Below are 24267 nucleotides of genomic sequence, written 5' to 3' on the forward strand. Positions count from 1 at the left end.
GTCATGTGTCTTACTCATTTTAATCCTCAGAGTCAACCTGTAAGATAGGTATTATTGTCTCTATTTCACTAAGGCGTTACTTAAAAGACAGAAATAACTTGGCCAAGGTCATATACCTACTAGTGGTGGAGCAGAGATTCTAAACCTAGCAACATGGTTCCAACACTTATGCAGAGAAAAGTCCGCAGGGGGTCACCGAATGAACCCTTTCCCACTGCAGTTTTCATTCAATTAATAGACATTTGTGGAGTCCAATCACATGAAGACACAAACACAAAACAAAATGACAACGAGACAGGCCTCTTGTTCTGGGATTACACAATCTAATGTGGGAGACAAATACATTCTTGAGCAACAACAATATAATACTGTAAGCATATAGCACAAGGTCCAAAGTCTAACCAGAGCAAAAGGTGCATGTTAACTTTGTTGGAGATGGGAAAGTGTGAGGAAAGATGCTGTTTATTCCAGACAAAAGAAGCAGAGGTTGCAAACACAAAGTGGTATGAAAGAACATAGTGTCCAGGAATGGCCTTGGTGTATGAGCGTGGCAGAAGAGGGCTGGTGAAGGGGACACCTGGATGTGAGGGAACATGTATATTCTGCTAACGCATTTGGAATAAAGAGCACCAAAGAGTATGGGCTTTACATAATCCTATTTGCATTTTGAGGTGGTAACTAAGAATTCCGATCACTGACCAGGGTAGAGGCGGCAGATGGTAGGTTGTTATAATAATTAACCTTCTTGCACTGTTAGTAGGAAGGCAAACTGATGTGGAAAACGGGCTGGAGGTTCCTCAAAAAGTTAAAAACAGAGCTACCCTATGACACAGCAATTGCACTACTAGGGATTTACTCCAAAGATACAGATGTAGTGAAAACGAAGGGTCACCTGCACCTCAATGCTCATAACAGCAATGTCCACAATAGCCAAACCATGTAGAAAACCAAGATGTCCAATCAACAGGTGGACATGGTACACACACACACACATACACACACACACACACACAATGGGATATTACTCAGCCATCAGAAAGGGTGAATACTTACCGTTTACATCAATGTGGATGGAACTAGAGGGCATTATCCTGAGTGAAATACGTTAATCAGAGAAAGACAATTATCATATGGTTTCATTCACATATGGAACATAAGAAACAGGGCAGAGGATCATGGGGGAAGGGAATGAAAACAGAATGGGAAGTCATCAGAGAGGAAGAAAAACCATGAGAGACTTTTAACTACAGGAAACAAACTGAAGGTTGCTGGAGAAGAAGTGAGTGTGAGGATGGGGTCACTGGGTGATGGGCATGAAGAAAGGCTCATGATATAATGAGTACTGGGTGTTGACACTGATATATTATTGAACACTATATCTGAATTGAAAATGATGTACTTGAAGTGGGCTAATTGAAATTAAATTTGAAAAATGAAAAAAGGAACACAATTGCCACAGTTTTGTTTTGGTTTCGTTTTTGTTTTTTTTTAAGAAACAAATTAAAAGTTTGTGATTTCAGGTGCCTGGGTGGCCCAGATGATTGGGCATCTGCCTTTGGCTCAGGTCATGATCCCAGAGTCCCAGCATCGAGCCCCACATCAGGTTCCCTGCTCAGTGGGGAATCTACTTCTCCCTCTGCCTCTTCCTGCTGCTCTGCCTACTTGTGCTCTCTCTCTGTATGTCAAATAAATAAGTAAAATCTTTTTAAAAAATAAATAAAATGTTACAAAGAAAAGTTTGCAATTTATTTCTCTTTTTTAGGTTTATAAGCCGTTTGTGGTCCCGGGACCATGGTTAGTACTATAAAAGCAGTATTCTCTATGGTATCTAACATAACATAATAAAAAATAAACAAATAAAGCAGTATTGTCCAACAAATATAATGAAAGTCACATAGGTAATTTCAAATTTAAATTAAATCAAAGTAAAATTTAGGCCCCCCATTAAAACAAGACAAACACATGGAACTAATATTTTATTTAAACCAAAATATTATCATCTCAATGTGAAATCAATATGAAAATATTAATGAAATATTTTATTCCTTTTTTCATGCCAAGACTTCAAAATCCAGTGTGGTTTTATACCTAAAAGCTTCTTGGATGCTAAACTTGATCTGCATGTAGATTTCATAAAATTTACCATCTAAAAGTAGACTCATATATCTAGGTTGTTTCAAACACACTTAAATGTCGCCCAATATTTCAATTGAATGTCCATTTTCAAACTTAAATTGATTCAAATGAAAGATTTTTCAAAGATTTACTTATTTATTTTTTAGAGAGAGAGAGAGAGAACACAAGCGGGAGATGGCAAGAGAGAGAGAGAAAGAATCCCAAGAAGACTCCACACCCAGCACAGAGCCCTATCTGGAGTTCCATCTCATGACCCTGAAATCACAGCCTGAGGTCAAACTGAGAGTCCAAGGCTTAACCCATGGCTCAAACCCAGACATCCCTCAAATGAAATTTTTAAATTCAGTTTCTCAGTCACACTAGCCATATTTCAAGTGCTCAGTGCCCACACATGGCAAGTGGCTACCATTTTAGATGGTGCAGATTGAAGTACTAATTCTGAACCAAGGCAGAATGACACACTCCTGCTTGGCTTATCATAGGTGTTCTTTCTAAATATGTTTGTTACTATCAGAAAGCATAGGATTTTAAAAATAGAGAATCTGGACCACCTTTGTGGCTCAGTTGGTTAAGCATCTGCCTTCAACTCAGGTCATGATCTCAGGGTCCTGGGATCAAGCCCCAGTCAGGCTCCCCACTTGGCAAGTCAGCTTGTCCCTCTGCTTCCAACCTTTCCCATGCTCATGTCCTCTCTCCCTCTCTCTCAAATAAATAAAATAAAAGATATTTTAAAAGATAAAATAAAAAATAGAGAATTACTAATTCCAAAGTAACTGCAAATAAAGCCGTGTATAAGATGGTAGGAATTCTTCCGGAAACCATGAGGCATAAATGCTCGGCACAGTATTTATTTTGGCTGTTATTTGAAAGAACACTTTTCTTTAGACCAACCCTCTGTTGAGCTACATAGAAAATGTAAACTATGATTAGAAAGAATTATTCTTTGTTATTAACATACCTACAAAGTAGTAAAACACAAAACACCAGTCCCAACAGGTCAGGGAATTTACACCTCATCTCCCCTGCCCCCTGCTGTCAGCTGCCTGTCACTGCAGAGCTCCAATACTGAATTCACTGCATTCAGAGTGAGGACGGATGGCCAAGGGCTTTCCACAGCACCGAGAAATCTGCCAGACGGTGAATACATTTCCTTCCCATTGATTATTTGAGCAGACTAACCATCGTCACTCTCACATCTCTTGAGTAGGGAAGACTGGGAGCCTGACTCCCTGCCAGTTGGTTTCCCCACCAGTCATGGCACCAGTAAAGGAGACTATAGAGAGGACACCTATGATAGTTAAAGGAGAGAAAAGTAATGGACAAGGCCAGTGTGCAACAGAGCAAATGATTTTACTGGCACAGCAGGTCATTCAACAAGTGGTATGAACATAGGAGATGGCAGGGGGCCGCGGGGACTAGAGTAAACTGGAGGGGCAGTGACGGCTCTGGACAGACAGCTCCCTGAGGAGGTGGAGAGGCCAGTCACTGCTGCCAAATCTGTCCACTGTCTGTTCACAAGAGAGAGATTTGGGATTTCATGTAAAATCAAAAAATATCCTGTGGGCCAAACAGGTCAAGTTGCAGATCTCTAGTTTACAGCCTCTGAACATACAGTTACAGAAGGTCAAGATTAGGGGTGCCTGGGTGGCTTAGTCGGTTGAGCATCCAACTCGACTTTGGCTCAGGTATTGATTTCATGGAATCTGTTCTGTGTTGGGCTCCACAGTCAGTAGGAAGTCTGCTTCTCTCCTTCTCCTGCTGTCCCTTCCCCTGCTCATGCTCACTCTCAAAAAACAAAACACAAAAGAACAAAACAAAACCAAAAAACCTTAAAAAAAAAAAAAAGTCAAATGAAAGAGCAACATCAGAAACAGAGTTAAAGTAAAAGCTATGTGAAGGATAGTTATTTTGAAGAAAGAATAATGCAAACTAGATCATAGACAAAAGAGATTAAAATCACTGCTGGGATAGATGCAATCTAGGTCAATTTATATCCATATCAGGAATAAGATAGAATCAATAGAATATGTACCCATAACAATTAAGTAAAGGCCCTCCCTTTAGAACTATATTTGGAGGTGCTTGAGTAGCACAGTCAGTTAAGCATCCTACTCTTGATTTTGGCTCAGATAATGATCTCAGGGCCATGAGACTGAGCCCAGCATGGGGCTCTGTGCTCAGCAAGGTGTCTGTTTGAGACTGTCTCTCCCTCTTCCTCTGTCCCTCCTGCTCATTCTCTTTCTCTCTTTCTCTCCAATAAATGAAATCTTTAAAATATCTTTATATCTTTAAAATATATATATATATATATATATATTTATATATATATATATTTGGATTAGATCTCCTAAAATACACTCCCACTACAAAACACCTAAAAATGATGTGTAGAATTTTTTTAAACACTTTTCTTTAAATGGGCTCTATCCCAATGTGGAGCTTAAACTCACAACTCCAAGATCAAGAGTTCCATGCTCTTAACTGACTGAACCTGCCAGGAACCCCTAAAAATATCTTCTAAACTCATAGCTGAGCTAGTAAGAAAAGGCATATTCTTAGAAGTTTAAAAAAAAAAATTGAAGTGAAACCTTGAGGAAGGGGGAGCACAGATGTTGGTAGCTGTCAATGATCTAGAGGGTTTAGCAGCTGCTTAGGGGACAGACCAAGGCCCAGGAGCCATACAGTCTACCAGTTGTCCCCAAAACACACTGTCCCCTTCTTCTTTACCAATAGGAGCTTTAGCTCAGTGCCTGACCACCTACCAAAAGACATATCCCAACCTCATTTGAAGCCAGGTTCTGGCCACTGTGATGTGGGCAGAAGTGACATATGTAACTTCCAGATCACACTCTTAAAAGAAAAAGGTGTTCTCTCTATGCTTTCCTTCTTCCCATGAGCTGATATGCAAATATATTCCATTGTGCAGACAAGAACATTACTCTCCAAAGAGCAGAACAACACTATTAGGAGTCTGGGCATCTGAGTCTGTTGAGCAGTCACATCAACCCTGGACTGCTGCTTGGACCATCATATGAAGGAGAAATAAACTATCTTATTCAAGCCTACTGTGTTTTGAGGTCTCATAGTAAAGTAGCTTTGACTATATCCAAAGGAATAAGAGCCATAAAAGTAAGGAGATGAAACCCCCCCCCCTCCGCACCTTGTAGAACAGGAACACCAAATGCCTACAATGAGAACCACTTTTTTCATTTATTGGACCAGAAGACAGTGATTATTTTAGGCTTTGTAGGCTGTATGGCCTCTCTCCCCACTGGTTAACTCTGCCATTGCAGACCAGAAGTGGCCACAGACAAAAAGTAAACAAATGGGTATGGCTGTGTTCCAATAAAATTACTCACAAAAACAGTAAGTGGGCTTGATTTGGACCACAGGTATAGTTTGCCAACCTGTTATCAATACGTTGCTAAATAAATAAGTATCTAATAAAGAAAAGTCGCCTGTTGTAGCTCTGGCTCTCTCAAGTAAAAGAAAATTCTACTGAGAATTCATTACTCACAACTGACTCTCAGAAGCAGCTATGGTTTCAATTCCCACTATATATGTGGCTTAATAAAGTCCTCAGAGAGAGATGTTATTTTGAAGTGGAGCTGGGACAAGTGCCTAACAAAAGCAAATACAAATCCTCTGGAGGACTACATCTTCAACCTCAAAGAATTCACAATGATAAATTCCTATCAAGTATGAGCTCACAAATAAAAATTATGAAATGTACAAGGAGAAAGACATTCACATAGAACAAGTCAGAAGAAAAAATAATCAGACTTCATTGACTTTAAATACTCGACTTATCAATGACAAATATAAAATGTGTGAATTGAATAATGCATAAAGAAAAGAAAGTGTAGGGACACCTGGGGTGGTTCAGTCATTAAGCATCTGCCTTTGGTTCAGGTCATGAACCCAGGGTTCTGGGATTGAGCCCCACATCAGGCTCCCTGCTCAGTGGGAGGCCTGACACTCCTTCTCTGACTGCCCCCCCCCACCCTGCTTGTGTTCCCATTCTTGCTGTGTGTCTCTCTGTAGAATAAGTAAATAAAATCTTAAAAAAAAAAGTAAAAAGAAAAGAAAGAAAAGAGAGTGTAATTAAGGATAAGAGAATATAAAAAAATAACCAGGCATAGTTTTTAAAGGACTAATGAGAACTTCTGCAAAGGGGAAAAAATCAAAATGTAAAATTAAATGAATATGCAATAAAATTACCAAAATGATAATTTTGGTAAAAGATGGTCTAAATACATGAAAAAAAAATCATCAACATCACTCAGCATCAAGGAAATACAAATCAAAATTATAATGAGATACCACCTCACACCAGTCAAAATGGCTAAAATTAACAAGTCAGAAAATGAAAGATGTTGGCAAGGATGGGGAGAAAGGGGAACCCTCCTACACTGTTGGTGGGAATGCAAGCTGGTGCAGCCACTCTGGAAAACAGCATGGAGGTTCCTCAAAAAGTTGAAAACAGAACTACCCTATGACCCAGCAATTGTACTACATAGGTATTTACCCTAAAGATGCATATGTAGTGATTAGAAGGGGCACTTGCACCCCAATATTCATAGCAGTGATGTCTACAATAGCCAAACTATGGAAAGAGCCCAGATGTCCATCAACAGATGAATGGATAAAGAAGACGTGGTATATATATACAATAGAATATTACTTAGCCATCAAAAAATTTGAAATCTTGCCATTTGCAATGACATTGATGGAACTAGAGGGTATTAGGCTGAATGAAATAAATCAATCAGAGAAAGACAATTATTATATGATCTCACTAATATGTGGAATTTAAGAAACAAAACAGAAGACCATAGGGGAAGGTAGGGAAAAATAAAACAAGAAGTCAGGGAGGGAGAAAAACCATAAGACATTCTTAATCATAAGAAACAAACTAAGGGTTGCTGGAGGAGAGGTGAGTGGAGGGATGGGGTTCCTGGGGAATGGACATTAAGGAGGGCACATGATATAATGAGCACTGGATATTAAATAACACTGATGAATCATTGAACTCTATGTCTGAAACTAATAATACACTATACATTAATTGAATTTAAATTTTTTTAAATAATGAATAAAATAAAAATTAAAAAATAAAAGATTGTCTAAAACCACAAAAACAATGAGAATAGGAAAAAAGTTAATAGCAAAGGAATTTTAGGAACTTGAATGGAAAAGTAACTGACTTAGCAGATCAAGAGGGAAGGGGGGGGCAGAGAGAGAGGGAGAATCTTAAGCAAGTTCCAAGTCCAGCATGGAGCCCTGTTCTATCTCACAACCCTGAGATCATGACCTGAGCTGAAAGCAAGGGTTGGATGTCTAACTGAGCCACGCAAGCACCCTAAGAAAGCTACTGATACTTTGGCACGTAGGGGTGAAGATAGGACTGAAAACGGAATTGACTAAAAGCTTCAGGAGGTAAAAAAACAGTGACTTCCAAATGGAGAAAAGGGATACTGCTGCTTTTGTAACAAGGTTTATTGAAACAGTTGATTCTTTAAACTGTGTCATGTGATTTTGATAAAAAGTAAGAATTAGGGGCACCTCGGTGGCTCAGTGGGTTAAAGCCTCTGCCTTCGGCTCAGGTCATGGTCCCAGGGTCCTGGGATGGAGACCCGCATCGGGCTCTCTGCTCAACGGGGAGTCTGCTTCCTTCTCTCTCTCCCTTTGCGGGCCTCTCTGCCTACTTGTGATCTCTGCCAAATAAATAAATAAAATCTTTAAAAATAAAATAAATAATATTTTTTTAATTAAAAAATGAAAATAAATTCTATTTTCAAGAGTAAGAAATTCACTAAACATAATTAAGTCAGTTAGATATATTAAGATACATCTTTATATATCATCAAAAATAAGGATGACTTTCAAGGATACATTTTCAATCTTATGTATATACAAATGATTTTGATTATTACTGTATACACACAGACACACACAGATACACACACCCCACATACAATTACAGTTTTAGGGGAAAAAATGCAAGTAAGACCACATCTACATATAGGCTCAACACTACCTACATAAGGATTCTAAAAGTGATAGTTTCTAGAAACTTAACAGATTATTTCAAAAATAAGATAAAATAAAACAAAATAAGGGCTATCAAACAAGGGCTCAGTCTAGAATGTCTAATTAAAAGATAGTTTATCCCAGTTTCCGTAATGACACCTACACAGTTCACCATGTAAGGTAAACTCAGGTTGTTTATCTAAGAGTTGGTGTCCTTGAATCAAGTTATTATGCCTATCTAGGAGAAACATTTTTAAAAAGGAAAAAAAAAATACATTTAACTTTTAAATTTTCTTCTGTCTTCTCAATATAACAATATAGAGGGCATTAAATTTGGAAATGACACTGAGCTGAAAGTGCCATCATTTAATAATGGGTTTCTAAAAGACTAGAACACCTGGAATATTGGAGTTTGAATCTTTAGCATCATCAATTAGGACTTGCATCACTTTGTGCAAATTATTTAGTTTCTTCTCTCATCTCTAAAAGAGAAATGATATCACCTACCTTAATGTTACTGGAATGCTCGAAAATTTCATGATGGCCAACGCACTCTAGAAAGTGGTATGCATGAAGTTTTCTTTTAGTCCTGCCATTCTCTAATTAGAACCTGGCACCAGCCACCTTGCTGAGTCTCTAAAGGCAACTTCATACAATTATGAAGTTGCAGTGGTCAATAAATACAAGACTATAAATTGTATAACTTAAAATGTCTTAATTCCCTTTTTCTCTTCTCATTGGCTTCTCACTTGTTCCCAGAAGTCATTAAAAAAAAAAAAGACTAATAAATTTTGGCAACATAAAAAATTAAAATTCCTCCACAGCAAAAACAAAAACAACCATAAACAGGTGAGAAGGTTAACTGTGAAACATTGCAATACATAAGAAATGATATAAAATATTAAGAAAGTTTGAAAGCAGAGAATATTCAGCAAGATGGCAGTGGGGGGGGACTCCATTTCAACTGGTCCCCTAAATTTAGCTAGAAGTCTACCAAGCCACACTGAACACCCATGAAATCATCCTGAGATGTAAGATTTTATGTCTGGATCCCTCGGGGGCAGAAGATCATCAGTCCAGAGGTATGGAAGATGTTGTGATTGCACAGGTATTCAAGGACAAATAGAAAGGGGAGGGAGCCACCAGAAGCTAGCCACTGGAAAATAATACCCCAGTGCAAAAGTGCCCCATGCCTGGGGACCAGCAATAGCTTGGAGAGGGGTGGCAGTGAGATGGGAAAGGACCGATAACAGTGCTCAGATAGAACATAGGTGCTTAAGGGGCCAATGCTGGGACCCGGTGGCCATTGACCTGAACCTGCAGTCCCAAAATGGCTGTCGCTGCCTCTGGCACCCGAAGAAGACATGGCTTGGACTGGAGCCCATGGTCCCAAGAACGGCAGCTGCCAGGGCCCAGGATCACCAGGACCTGGCTTGTCCAGTTTTGGTGGCATGGAGATACAAAGACAAGCGAGGAGCCAGGATCCCCTGCTGAGAGGATCGCCAGGGGTGTGCACCACCTGTGGGAGGCTATGGTTTTCAGCAGCACCTACAGAGGTGGAGACTGTGTTCTGGAGGATTCAGAGAGGAGCAGATTATGGCTTCTCTGCTCTGAGGTGGAGGTCTGGGTGCAGACAGTTTACTTTGCTCTGACCCTCCCCAAAAGGCTCGAAAAGCCCCCAGAGAACAAAAGGCCAAAAAACTGGTTTCCACAGAGCCCAGATCCTTCCCAGGGGAGAGGGCAACTCCGCCCAAGCAGCACTTACTGAAAAATAACACAACAGGCCTCTCCCCCAGAAGACAGTCTGAAAGAATTAGAGGACTCCAACCACTGGGTCCCCATAAAACTATAAAACCCCAACATCAGGGGAAAACAGTATATTAAGCTCCTGGTGTTGCCTCACAGCCTATGTATTTCTTAGATACAACTTCTACCTCTCTTCTTTTTTTTAATTCTTTCTCATGTTTCTTTTTTTTTAACCTAGGTTTCATTTGAACTAGATGTTTAATACAACATATTCCATGGTTACTTTTTAACTTGAACTTTTTCACACATATATTTTTTCTCATATATATATATGATGAGCTTCAATGTAGTCCTTTCTTCTCTATTCAGTACTACCATTATATATATACACCAGTTTTAATTCCCTGTATCTCTGGGATGTAGAGTTCTCTAACAAAGAGAACAAAATACACTCAGTAAGAACTGAAATACACTTCCTTGCCCACATTGAGGGATTATAACCACCTTCCCATCACCTCCCCTTTTATTTTGAGTTCCCTTTTTTGTTTGTGTGCGTGTGTGTGTCTGTGTCTGTGTGTATGTTGGTCTTTTCATTTGTTTTTGTTTTTTGTACTTAATAAATTGTACTCTTGGGTTTCATTTTGACTGGGTTTTTTTGTTGTTTTTCTTTTTTGTTTTTGCTTGTTTTTGTTTGTTTGTTTGTTTTGGTTTTTTTTTGTGGTGTGTGTGTGTGTGTGTGTGTGATGACTTCCATTGTTCCAAACCTTCCCAGGTTGCACCTTGCCTGGATTGTGGTTGATATTTTCAGCTGTACATCCTCTCAACCACAACACAACAAAATGACTAGGAAGAGGAATTCCCAACAAATAAAAGGCACAGAGACAATGGCCTCTCCCACAGACCTAATGGATATGGATATAAGCAAGATGTAAGAAATAGACTTCAGGGTAGCAATTATGAAGACAGGCTGGAAAAAACTGTTAAAGGCAACATAGATTCCCTAAGGGCAGAAATGAGAGCTGATCTGGCAGAACTTAAAAATACTATCAATGAGACCAAATCTAATCTAGATACTCTAAAAACTAGGGTAAATGAAGCAGAAGAATGAATTAGTGATCTAGAAGGCAAACTGATATAAAAGAAGGAGCAGGAGAAGGCCTGGAAAAAACAGCTTAAAAATACATGAAAACAGAATTAGAGAAATAAATGACACCATGAAATGATGAAATGTCAGAATTATTGGGATCCCTGAGGGGGATAGACAGAGAGAGAAGACTAGAAGATATATTTGAGCAAATTGTAGCTGAGAACTTCCCTAACCTGAGGAATAAAACAAGCATTCATGTTCTAGAGGCAGAGAGGACCCTTCCCGAGATCAAGGAGGCCAGACCAATGCCCCAGCATGTAATAGTAAAACTCGCAAATCTTAGAACCAAGGAAACCATTTTAAGGGCAGTTAGGGCAGTTAGGGGAAGAGATTCCTTGTACAGAAGGAGGAAAATCAGAATAATGTCAGATTTGTCCACAGAGACCTAGCAAGCCAGAAAGGGCTGGCAAGACATATTCAGGGCACTAAATGAGAAGAATATGCAGCCAAGAATTCTTTATCCAGCAAGGCTGTCATTCAGAATGGATGGAGAGATAAGGAGCTTCCAGGGCTGGCAAAAACTAAAAGAACATGTGGCCACTAAGCCAGCCCTGCAAGAAATATTGGGGGGATGGGGGTTCTATCAAAGAAGAAAGACCCATAGAGTGATATAGAACAGAAATATACAGAGACAATTTACAGAAACAAGGACTTCACAGGCAACATGATGACAATAAAATCTTATCTTTCAATAATCAGTCTCAACGTGAACAGCCTAAATGCTCCCATAAAACAGCACAGGGTTGAAGATTGGATAAAAAGACAGGACCCATCCATATGCTGTCTACAAGAGACTCATTTTGAACCCAAAGATACATCCAGACTGAAAGTGAAGGGATGGAGAACCATCTTTCATGTCAACGGACCTCAAAAGAAAGCTGGGTTAGCAATTCTCATGTCAGACAAATTAGATTTTAAGATAAAAACTGTAGTGAGAGACACAGAATGACACTATATCACTCTTAAAGGGTCTATCCAACAAGAAAATCTAACAATTGTAAATATCTGTGCCCCCAACATGGTAGCAGCCAACTACATAAGCCAACTGTTAACCAAAATAGACATATTGATATAATACATTAATAATAGGAGACTTCAACAATCCACTCTCAGCAATAGATAGATCATCCAAGCATAAAATCAACAAAGAAACAAGAGCTTTGAATGACACACTGGACCAGTTGGACCTCATTGATATATACAGAACATTCTACCCTAAAACAACACAATACTCATTCTTCTCAAATGCACAAGGAATGTTCTCCAGAATAGACTACATGCAGGGTCACAAATCAGGTCTCAACCAGTACAAAAAGATTGAGATTATTCCCTGTATATTCCCAGACCAAAATACTTTGAAACTGGAACTCAATCACAAGAAAAAGTTTGGAAGAAATTCAAACAACTTGCTTGAAGAGTGTTTGGGCCAACCAGGAAATCAAAGAAGAACTTAAACAATTCATGGAAACCAATGAGAACAAAGAAAAATCAGTCCAAAAGCTATGGAATACGGCAAAGGCTGTCCTAAGGGGGAAATAGATAGTCATCCTATAGCCAATACATAAGAAATAGAAAAATCCCCAATATACAAACTGTCTTTACACCTTAAAGATCTGAAGAATCAACAACAAATTAAACCTAACCCATGCACAAGAAGGGAAATAAAACTAGAACAGAGATCAGTGAATTAGAAACCAGAAATACAGTAGAACACAACAATGAAACTAGAATCTGGTTCTTGAAAGAATTAATAAGATCAATAAACCACTGGCCAGACTTATCTAATAGAAAAGAGAAAGGGCCAAAATTAATAAAATTATGAATGAAAGGGGAGAGATCACTACTAACACCAAGGAAATAAAAACAATTATCAGAAATTATTATCAAGAGCTATATGCCAATAAATGGAAGAAATTGATGTATTCCTGGAAACCTATAAACTTCCAAGACTGAAACAGAAAGAAATTGACAAACTGAATAGACCAACAACCAGTAATGAGATTGAAGCAGTGATCAAAAACCTCCCAAAATCAAGACTACAGGGCCTGATGGATTCCCTGGGGAATTCTGCCAAACATTCAAAGAAGAAATAATATATATTCTTCTGAAGCTGTTTCAAAAAATAGAAACAGAAGGAAAACTTTCAGACTCTTTTTACAAGGCCAGCATACTTTGATTCCAAAACCAGACAAAGACCCCAGCAAAAAGGAGAATTTCAGACCAATATCCCTGGTGAATAATGGATGCCAAAATTCTCAACAAGATCCTAGCTAATAGGATCCAACAGTAAATTAAAAGGATTATCCACCTCGACCAGGTGGGATTTATCCCTGAGATGCAAGGCTGTTTTAACATTCCCAAATCAATCAATGTGACAGAACACAACAATAAGAGAAGAGACAAGAACCACATGGTCCTCTCAATTGATGCAGAAAAAGCATTTGACAAAATACAGAATCATTTCCTGATTAAAATTCTTCAGAGTATAGGGATAAAGGGAATATTCCTCAATTTCATAAAATCCATCTATGAAAAACCCACAGCGAATATCATTCTTTTTTTCTTTATAATTTTTTAAAAAGATTTTATTTATTTGACAGAGATGGCAAGTAGGCAGAGAGGCAGGCAGAGAGAGAAAGTGGGAGAAGCAGGCTCCCTGCTGAGCAGAGAGCCCAATGCGGGGCTCGATCCCACAACCCTGGGATCATGACCTGAGCCGAAGGCAGAGGCTTTAACCCACTGACCCACCCAGGCGCCCTAGCAAATATCATTCTTTTTTTTTTTTTTAAGATTTTATTTATTTATTTGACAGAGAGAAATCACAAGTAGTCGGAGAGGCAGGCAGAGAGAGAGAGAGAGGAGGAAGCAGGCTCCCTGCTGAGCAGAGAGCCCCATGTGGGACTCGATCCCATGACCCTGAGATCATGACCTGAGCCGAAGGCAGCGGCTTAACCCACAGAGCCACCCAGGCGTCCGCGAATATCATTCTTAATGGGGAAAGGTTGAGAGAGTTTCCCTTAGGATCAGGAACACAACAAAAATACCCATTCTTGCCACTTTTGCTCAACATAGTACTAGAAGTCCTAGCAATAGCAATCAGACAACAAAAAGAAATAAAATGTATTCAAATTGGCAAAGAAGTCAAACTCTCTCTCTTTGCAGATGACATGACATTTTATGTGGAAAACCCAAAAGACTCTACCCCCAAATTGCTAGAACTCATATGTTAATTCAGTAATGTGGCAGGATACAAAATCAATGTACAGAAATTAGTTGTTTTCTTATACACTAACAATGTAACTACAGAAAGAGAAATTAGAGAATTGATTTCATTTATAACAACACCAAAAACCATAAGATACCTTGGAATAATCCTTACCAAAGAAGCAAAGATCTATACTCCAGGAACTACAGAACACTCTTGAAAGAAATTTAAAAAGAAACAAAAGATGCAAAAACATTCAGTGTTCATGGATTGGAAGAATAAACATTGTTAAAATGTCTATGCTGCCCAGAGCAATCTGTACTTTCAACACCATCCTGATCAAAACACCAAGGGCATTTTTCAAAGTGCTGGAACAAACAATCCTAAAAATTTGTGTGGAATCCAAAAAGACCCCAAATCCTCAAGGAAGTGTTGAAAAAGAAAAACCAAGCTGGGGTCATCACGTTACCTGACTTCAAGCTATATTACAAAGTTGTGATCACCCAGACAGCATGGTACTGGCACAAAAACAGACACATAGACCAATGGAACAGAATAGAGAACCCAGATATGGACCCTCAACTCTATGGTCAAATAATCTTTGACAAAGCAGGAAAAAGTATCTAATGGAAAAAAGAGAGTCTCTTCAACAAATGGTGCTGGGAAAATTGGACAGTTAGATGCAGAAGAATGAAACTCAATGATTCCCTTACACCACACACAGAGATAAACTCAAAATGAATGAAAGACCTCAATATGAGACAAGAATCTATCAAAAACCTAGAGGAGAAAATAGGCAATAACCTCTTCTACATTGAGCACAGCAACTTCTTTCAAGACACAGTTCCAAAATCAAAAGCGAAAACAAACTTTCAGGACCTCATCAAGATAAAAAGTTTCTGCATAGCAAAGGAAAGTCAACAAAACAAGGAATGGGAGAAGATATTTGCAAATGACACTACAGATAAAGGGCTGGTATCCAAGATCTATGAAGAACTTCTCAAGCTCAACAGCCAAAAAACAAATAATCAAGTCAAAAAATAGGCAGAAGACATGAACAGACACTTCTCCAAAGAAGACATACAAATGGCTAACAGACACATGAAAAGATGCTCATCATCATTAGGCATGAGGGAAATTCAAATCAATACCACATTGAGATACCACCTTACACCAGTTAAAATGGCAGAAACTGACAAGGCATGAAGCAACAAGGGCTGGAGAGGTTGTGGAGAAAGAGGAATCCTCTTTACACTGTTGGTGGGAATACAAGTTGGTGCAGCCACTTTGGGAAACAGTACAGAGATTCTGTAAGAAATTAAAAATAGAGCTACCTTATGATCCTGCAATTGCATTACTGGGTATTTAGACCAAAGATACAGATGTAGTGAAAAGAAAGGCCACATGTACCCCAATGTTCATAGCAGCAATGCCCACAATCGCCAAACTGTGCAGAGTCATGATGCCCTTCAACAGACAAATGGATAAAGAAGATGTGGTCCATATACACAATGGAATATTAATCAGCCATCAGAAAGGATGAATACCCAACTTTTGTATCAAAATGGATGGGACTGGAGGAGATTGTGCTGAGTGAAATAGGTCAAACAGGGAAAGTAAATTATCCTATGGTTTCACTTATTTCTGGAACATAAGGAATAGCATGGAAGACATTAGGAGAAGGGGAAAATGAAGGGGGTGGGGATTGGAGTGGGAGACAAACCATGAAAGACTACAGACTCCGGGAAACATACTAAGGGTTTTATAGGGTAGGGAGGTGGAGGGATGGGTATTAAGGAGGGCATGTATTACATGGAGCTCTGGGTGTTATATGCAAACAATGAATCATGGAACACTGCATTAAATACTAATGATGTAATGTATGGTGACTACATAATAAAAAAAAATAGTTTGAAAACAACACGAACACACATAATTTTCATTTTAAAAAGTCACATGGATCCAAGACTAAAGGTTTAAAATTGTGTTTTTCCAACCATCTTTACAAATAGAAAGTGATTACATCCAAAGAGCTCTTACAATTTTTTCAAAGATGGCTAATACCACGCAAAAATGTTCAAACTTTCTCATAATTAAAGAAGTTAATAAAACTGGATGCCATTTTCACCTATCCTACTAGAATTATTTTTAATAGCAAAAAAAAAAAAAAACCAATCTAAATATTCACCAAAATGATCTGGTTATTAAACACAATGTAGACATAAATGTTATGCAGCTATGAAGAAGAACAGTAGGTAGCAGAATAAAAAAAAAAAAAATGTAACTGAAACTTCCCCTGGAACTTTCCCCTGGAAAGTGTGATATTATTTGCCTTTTATTTTATCCCTTTGTTGTTCAAATGCAAAATTATCTTAAATTAAATAAACATTCGGTTCTTTAAATTCAAATTGTTAATACTTCGTTAAAAACAAATCATGTTCTGGAGCACCTGGGTAGCTTGTTGGTTAAGTGTCTGATTCTTGGTTTCTGAGGAGGTCATGATCTCAGGGTTGTGAGATTGAGTCCTACATTGGACTCCACACTCAGCACAGAGTCTGTTTAAGATTCTTTCTCCCTCTGCCCCTCCCTCTGCTCTCATGTACCCTTTCTCTCTCTCAAATAAATAAAATCTAAAAAAAAAAATCACATTCAGTCATTGCTCAAAGCTGCCTATTAAAAAATTTTTTTAAGTTTCCCCAAGCCAAATTAGTATATCCTTTGTGCTCTCAATAATTTTCTTTGTAGGGCACCCCGGTGGCTCAGTTGTTGGGCATCTGCCTTTGGCTCAGGTTAGGAACCCAGCATCCTAGGATCAAACCCCGCATTGGGCTCCCTGATGAGTTCCTTCTCTTGCTGTGTCTCTGTCAAATAAGTAAATAAAATCTTTAAAAAATATTTTTCTTTGTGTATTTATCGTAGCACTTAATAATCTCATGTTGTATTATACTTGTTTATACATAGAAAGAGTTAAAATCCTAGACTCTAGAAAAAGAGCCGGGGTTTACCAGCCCATCTACTTACTAGTGACCTATTAAGTTGCTGAACTTCTCTGTGCCTCTTTCCTCATTTGTGAAAAAGAAATAAATAGTATCCACCCATACGACTGAGAAATAAATGAGTTCATATATGGAAAGCTCTTCCAAGTAGGCCCTTGTCTGCACTTAACACTGGATGTTAGCTGATATTATTGAGCACAGAAAATATCCTACTCATATTTATATTCCCCTAAACTCCCAGCAGTGACTTGAACACAGCAAATAATAACAAATGTCTACTGAATTAAACTGACTTGCTACAAGGGGATTCAAGCGGGGTTGAGGATGACAAAAACAAGGTCTCCGAAAGTTACATTTACAGACCACTCTTGAGCACCGCAACCTCTGTGAACCTGGTAGGTTTCCTGTTGTGCTTCATTGGCAGGTTAAGTAGAAGAGTATTAATCTAAATGCATTAGATTGAGTAGGAAAAGGCAAAAAACAATTTGGACCATGACCAATTTTTCCCGGAATCCCTACTCCATCTGCTGCTGTCTCTGAGCACCTCAGCTTCTCGCCCATTTCCATGGTCTCATTGGGCCAGTTGAGGTTCATCTGCCTATAAGGAGATCTGGTCTCACGTAGTCTGAGCATGTAGTGCTCTCTTGGGCTCCAGGAGTCAAGCAAGCCTTGCTGGAAAAGACTTTCTTGTTAAGCTTCTTACTGTCCTGAGATTCAAATATCCCAAATTATTCCCCCTTACCATTTTCAAGGTGAGCAGAGCACCCCTCATACTGGAATGACTGGCTTTTCTCTGAGCCTCTTCATAGGGAAGCAGTGGCAAAAGATGGCTACAGGAGTGCGGCCCCTGCTTCTTCCTAACACTCTTTACATCCTCAATAGGATTATTTACCCTCAAGTCCCATAGTCCTTTGTACTTACCTTGCCTTGATCTATAGTTTATTGTATACTTGGAAGTTCTCCATGTAAACCATGTAATGTCGTTATAACCTCAGCGCCTCTGAGGCCTTAGGCATGGAAATCAGTGTGCTATTCCTGTTACCACAGAAAACCGCAGCTCCATGACTTCATAGCCATGTAACCTCCAGTAAACTGCTTAAATTAAGACTCAGTTTCTTCATCTAGAAATTGGGAGTTTTCTGCTTTATAGGATAATATTGAGATTAAACAGGGAAAAGTATATAAAATTTATGAGGGTGGCACCCAGAACATACTACACACTCAGTAGATGGGAGATACCATAGGCAAAGGTGCCTTTGTGAATGAGATTTAAACTAGGCCCTCCAGCTCAGACTTTTCAGGACACTGACACTGCATTACCAAGTCTCAAGGTTGCGTCCCCTCAGTAATAACTCTGTGGTGTGAGTTCCAAAAAAAATTACAGTACAGCCAGGTTTATACATGGTGAGACTGGAACAAGGCATGGAGGAAGGGGATGCCAAAGCAAATATGATAAATCATTCAAACTCAAATATTTCACACATAAAAATCCCATTACAATATTGCCCAAAGCACCATTCAAATTCCCTTATTGCCAAAAAACACTATTTGAGATTAGGAAGACATTAACTTGGGTTTACTGTACCATCACAGAAGAACAGTTAATCTGCTTCTGTAATAATGCGAATGACCTTGTACCAAGTGAAGTAAAAAATCCACACTCAGAACTAAAATCAAGATGCTGTTAGGAAAAACAATGAACCAAGTATCTAACAAACACTATGAAATTTTACTGAAAAAATAAGAGACCTAATAAACGTACATATCATGCTATCCATATTAAGATGTCAACTCTCCCCGGTTTATAATCTATTTTATTTGTAAAAACCCAATCAAAATCCCAATAAGATCTTTTAAAGGAAAATATAGGTACTCAAGTTTATTTGAAAGAATAAGTGCCCTAAAATAGCGCTACCCCCCAACAAAAACAAATACTAAAAAAAAAAAAAAAGAGTAGGATAGGGCAGTTGCCCAATCAGATACCAATACAAAGCACCCAGCTCTAGTAATTCACCAGCAGTGAGGTACTGGTAAGGAGTAAGAGCAGTGATGCCTGCAAAGTAGCAGGGGCTGATGCCATCCAAGTGCTTTACAACAGATTCTATTATTAATACAACTACCCATCTTTATTATTGTCACTTTTCAGATGGTAAGGCTTAAGGTCTAGAAAAGTTAACAACTTGACCATGATCACACAGGTTCAAGGCAAGGGTCTGAACTCAGCTGACTCCAGGAATCCAAACTACCTCACAAGAAAAATATTAACACCCACTATCTACAGAGATTAAGAAAAAAAAAAAAAACCCTACTAAATAACCTGGTATAAAAATGGACAATGGATATCAACAGGCAATTACATTCACATGCAAATAGATATTTTAAAATGGACATATTAAAAAGCTCAACCTCACAAATACTTATTATTAGGGTTGATAATATCTAGGGTTACAGAGAATACTTGGAAATGGGTATTCGTGCTGCAGAAATTTATTACTTACACAGCAAATTTGGAAGGCAATCTGGTATTAAAAAATAGAATCTGTATGCCTTTTCAGGAATTCCTCTTCAAGCATCAATCCCAAAAAAACATTAAGCATAAGTACAAAGAGCCACATACAGGATATTCACTACAGGTTTTTCTGTAAAACTGAAATACTGGAAGGAACCAAACTGCTCAACTACAGAGAATGTGTAACGGGATGGTACATAAAAAGCAAATTACATGGACTGACATGGAAAAGCACTGGTGCTCTATCATTAAAGGACAAAATAGCAAATCACAGGGCATACAGATTTTTAACCCATTTATTAGAAAAAGGATCTAAGAGAGAATAATAAAATGTGAGAAAACAAGAGAGAAAAAAAAAGAAAGAAAGAATGAACATTTGTACATGTTATGTGGAAAACGGCATTTTTTAAAAGGGTCTGCAAGGAAAGACACCAAACTATGAAGAGTAGATAAGAGAAGAAAGTGGGATTAAGGCCGGGGAGTTGAAGGGGACTTTCAGATTCTACCCACTATTCTTCTAAATAACTAAGTGTGTTTTTGTAATCTTGAGAGAACAAAAGCAAGTGACAAAGAACTTACTATCTTGTGTTCACTCTACAATTTTTTAAAGAAGCAATATATTTAACCTGGTAAAAAAAAAACACTAAAAACTGACCAAAGAGAATAAAAGAGCAATAAAAAGAAAATTACATATTAAGAGCAACTACTGACACCTATAAAGATTCAAAGCAACTGACACAATAAATTTTATTGTTTACATAATGATAGGCTCTGGACAGAGTGAAGACAACGGTGACAATGACAACATGTTTAAACTCCTATCACAAAATGATCTGTTACAAATTTCCAGTGGTTCAACATATTAAAATGTAAAATATATAAAGAAAAAATAAGAAATATAAATATTCAGAATTTTGCAACACAATGCAACATCCTTTTTAAAAAAAAGTTTGCTGTAATTGGGTATTTAATTCCAACAGTAATTCAAAACACAAAATCCTACATTTTCCTACCCTTCCCCAAAATCTGGATCTGGGGATTGGAGTATTAGAGAAGTATGCAAAAATAAAAACAACTTCAGTGCTCAGAAACAAAGCATTTTCCTTATTTTAATGCATCAAGGCGCAAAAGTTTCAATTCCAAAAAGCCAATCATTGCTATAAGCGGATAAATAAAACAGATTTAACAACACTTTAATAATCAAACCCAACTAACATTATACTAAAAATATATATGTGTGTGTATATATATATATATGCAATACCTATTTTAGAAAAAAAGGTGCCTTGGTGAAAATGATTCTGAAAATATTCACTTGATGCACGTTATGTACAAAACCTTCTATATAAAAAATTAAACTATTTTCAATGAAATTCCATGTTCACATCCCATTTGAAAACTGTACTTGAAAGATAAGTAGGTCTACCTAACGGTTTCTGTCTGAAATCATGGCTAAGGCAGTTCTTCCAAGGGCCCTCTTTTCCACCCACTCTATGTCACTAATACGAATATAGACAAATATTACACGGATGCAATGACATGCCTATGTGTTATTACCTGGAGTTCTGGTTCACTGTTAAAATGGGATAGTTAATAGCTGCTACAAAGAATACTTTTTTCTTAAAATATATTGTTTCTCTATTCCAAATTAAGCACTTACTTAAGACATTAAGAGGCTGATAAACCACTCCATTTGGTGTCAATATCAATAGCCCTATAAGAAAGAACTCTGTATTGGAATAGCTAGAAAAGTTTCCACTAAAGTAATAGTGCATCCTTCACCTGCATAGAATCAATTTGGCTTAATAGCTCTTTGCCCCCAGACTCCAGTCTGGAGTTCAAATATGCTCTTGAAGGTACATCTCAGATATGAGAAAACATCTCATATAGGCAATGTGAGGGAATATGGGATAATAAAAGTTGTTAAAGTCTGTTCAGTGATTCTTACAGCACTCCTCATTCAGAGTAGCTGCTAAAGGTTAAGGTGAAAACAAAAATGGAAAGACCGGGGGCAATGAAGTGGAGGTGGTCAAATATTTACACCAGTAATCATTTTACTAAGTCTTTAAGCAAATAACTGCAATGACCTGGTACCTCTAGCTCATCATTCTACAAGCACTGAGGATTTGAAGCTTAAAAGGTGAAAAATAGAATACCCTTAGAAAAGGGGAACAAGTCTGAGGCAAAAGTTGTAGGTCGTAAATATATATTTTATATGAACACACACCTGTGTGTATTATTCTGTATGTATTTACACATGTATTCACAAGATGCCCTGCAGTGTAGTTCAAAAGGCCTTTATCAAGGAACAAACTGATTCTAATATAGGACTCAGAGTTCATACCATCTGTATAAGAAACAAATGTGCATATATTCACATTGTGTAAACCTTATTAACAAAAACATTGCTATGACACTAGGTTAAATAGGTTTTACCTAATCAGTGATGTAATCAGAACATTTCTTACACTGACAATCAAAATAATGAAAATACACAACTGGGTTTAAAATTCACAAGAAAAAAAATGTTTAGCATGGCAAACAAGAACAAAGTTCAGATTCCGGAGTAGGGAAAAATATCAAAACTTTATAAATCTCCTGGGATGCAATTTAATTACTGCATCGATTTTAGAAAAATAGACTCATAGAATGAACGATGCTGCTATGAATTCTCTCAACCACATCAACCCATATGTTTATCTTTTTCCTCTTTTGTTTCCAGCTGGAGGTTTCTTCAACTGAAGGAGTTGTCCTCCTGTTCCAAAACCTGCAGAGGCAGGATTGGACACCCCAAATGTCAAACCAGCTGATGCCGTGATGCCAGGATTGCTGAAGTTAAACCCAGATGTACTTGAGCTGCCAAAGCCTTATGTTTAGGGAAGAAAATATTCATATCAGAAGTTAAATCACAAACACAAATACAAAAAATGGAGATGAGAGATAAATTTCTAGCTAAAAGAATATATAATCTATAAAAACAGCAAATATCTTAGAACCCTAAATTTGTAACATGGAATTTTACAGGAAAATAATCTAGCTAACAACTAAGAGGCACCTTTAAAGACAGAAGTTTAGTGATCCAGGCCGAAAGAGAAACCTTACCACAAATAACTGAACTAGACACAAAACTTCAAGTTGTCAGATACTTTGCTGTTAGTCAAATATGCCATGGTGCCTTCCTCCTCAGCCCCTCTAGAAACACATTACCAACATGTAGAAGAGAGACTTCATGACCTTTGGGCCCACTCCTATAATCCTAAGTCCTCCAAGAAGGCGTTAGTCCACGATTTTCAGGGCAGTGAACATACCAAAGAGTAGTAGCAATTGTTCAGATTTTGTAAGAACTCTTGCAAAACTAAGATCAAGAACTATCACTGCCTACTTAAAAGTACCATATTTAGATTATAATCCTCAAACCACTGAATTCTACTGTTATTTTACTCTTCTAGAACTGCTGATTTTAAATGCCACTTAATATTAAACAGAATTTCCTTAAAATTCCCTCAAGTTAAACATAATTTAATACATATTATGTCATTATTTTAGACATGCTATTTATCCCTAAGCACTGCATGTTAAAATTAAAACAAGCCATTATTTACAAATACAGAGAAAATGGACAAGAAATTTGGAATTTTCTCCTCAAAGACTCAAAAAATTATATACCCAAATGAACAAAGAAACCAATCAATCATCTCTAAGCCCTGTGTTCTTAAAACCAAAGGGACAGATAACAAAAGAACATTTCTTTGGGAGAAAAATTATTCTCCTAAATAAATAATGATAAAAAATGGGTTAAAACTTTTATAACGATGGGTTCATTTTTATAATAATGAAGAGACTTGTTTAACCATGAAACTAGTCTTTGGGTTTAGAAGACTCTCCACTTAGTTAAAAGAGGACACAATTTATACCAAACTAGTAAGTCTTGTTAGAAATATTTCACAAACCTGACTTTTAGTTTATAAGAGAGATTAAAACTATGTGATCTGTTAGGCTTGCATGCTTCAATCAGGGGGTAGAAACTGAATCAGGGATTGTTTTTGGATACTGGAAATAACAATACTTATACTTTTAAATTAAATAATTTGTATCTTTAAATTTGCCTGAAATTCAGGCCAAAAACACACAAACCTGCACTAAGACTTCCTGAGGGTTTATTTGTTGTTCCAAATCCAAATGTGGAGGCCCCTGTGGTGCTGCATCCAAAACCAGAGCTAGTTCCAAATCCTAGTGGAAGGGTAATAGAGAAATATACAACGGTATGTAAAACATAGGTTAAAGGATACTGACAAGTAAAACCTAATATTATCAAAGATCTAACAAATACAGTGCTATTACAGAAATCTGCGATTTACTCTCTCATAAGACTTGTGGAAGAATCAGGTTAATTCTGAAATAAACGTTTTTTATGTATCTAGACTAAATTTATGACCCATAATTTTTAAAAGAACAAAGCTATAAAGAATAAGATCATATTAGTATTTTCTCTCCC

The 24267-nt window shown here is 37.6% G+C and overlaps 1 protein-coding gene across 2 annotated transcripts in view; it reads right to left on the reverse strand.

Annotated features, from left to right (window-relative positions):
• The window catches only part of NUP58 (nucleoporin 58), a 62637-nt gene that overhangs the window by 501 nt on the left and 37869 nt on the right, over nt 1-24267 (reverse strand). Inside the window, exons 15-16 of one of the 2 annotated variants that reach the window (XM_059144215.1) lie at nt 23907-24002; nt 20491-22638 (exon numbers count right to left, since the gene is read on the reverse strand). In XM_059144215.1, coding sequence (XP_059000198.1) covers nt 22469-22638; nt 23907-24002 — 266 coding nt within the window. In that variant the 3' untranslated portion in view covers nt 20491-22468. Of the gene's footprint in view, nt 1-20490; nt 22639-23906; nt 24003-24267 lie in introns of those variants that run through there. The other variant, XM_059144216.1, reaches the window with a different exon arrangement.

Source organism: Mustela lutreola, chromosome 13 (assembly GCF_030435805.1).
Source record: "Mustela lutreola isolate mMusLut2 chromosome 13, mMusLut2.pri, whole genome shotgun sequence".
NCBI lineage: Eukaryota > Metazoa > Chordata > Mammalia > Carnivora > Mustelidae > Mustela > Mustela lutreola.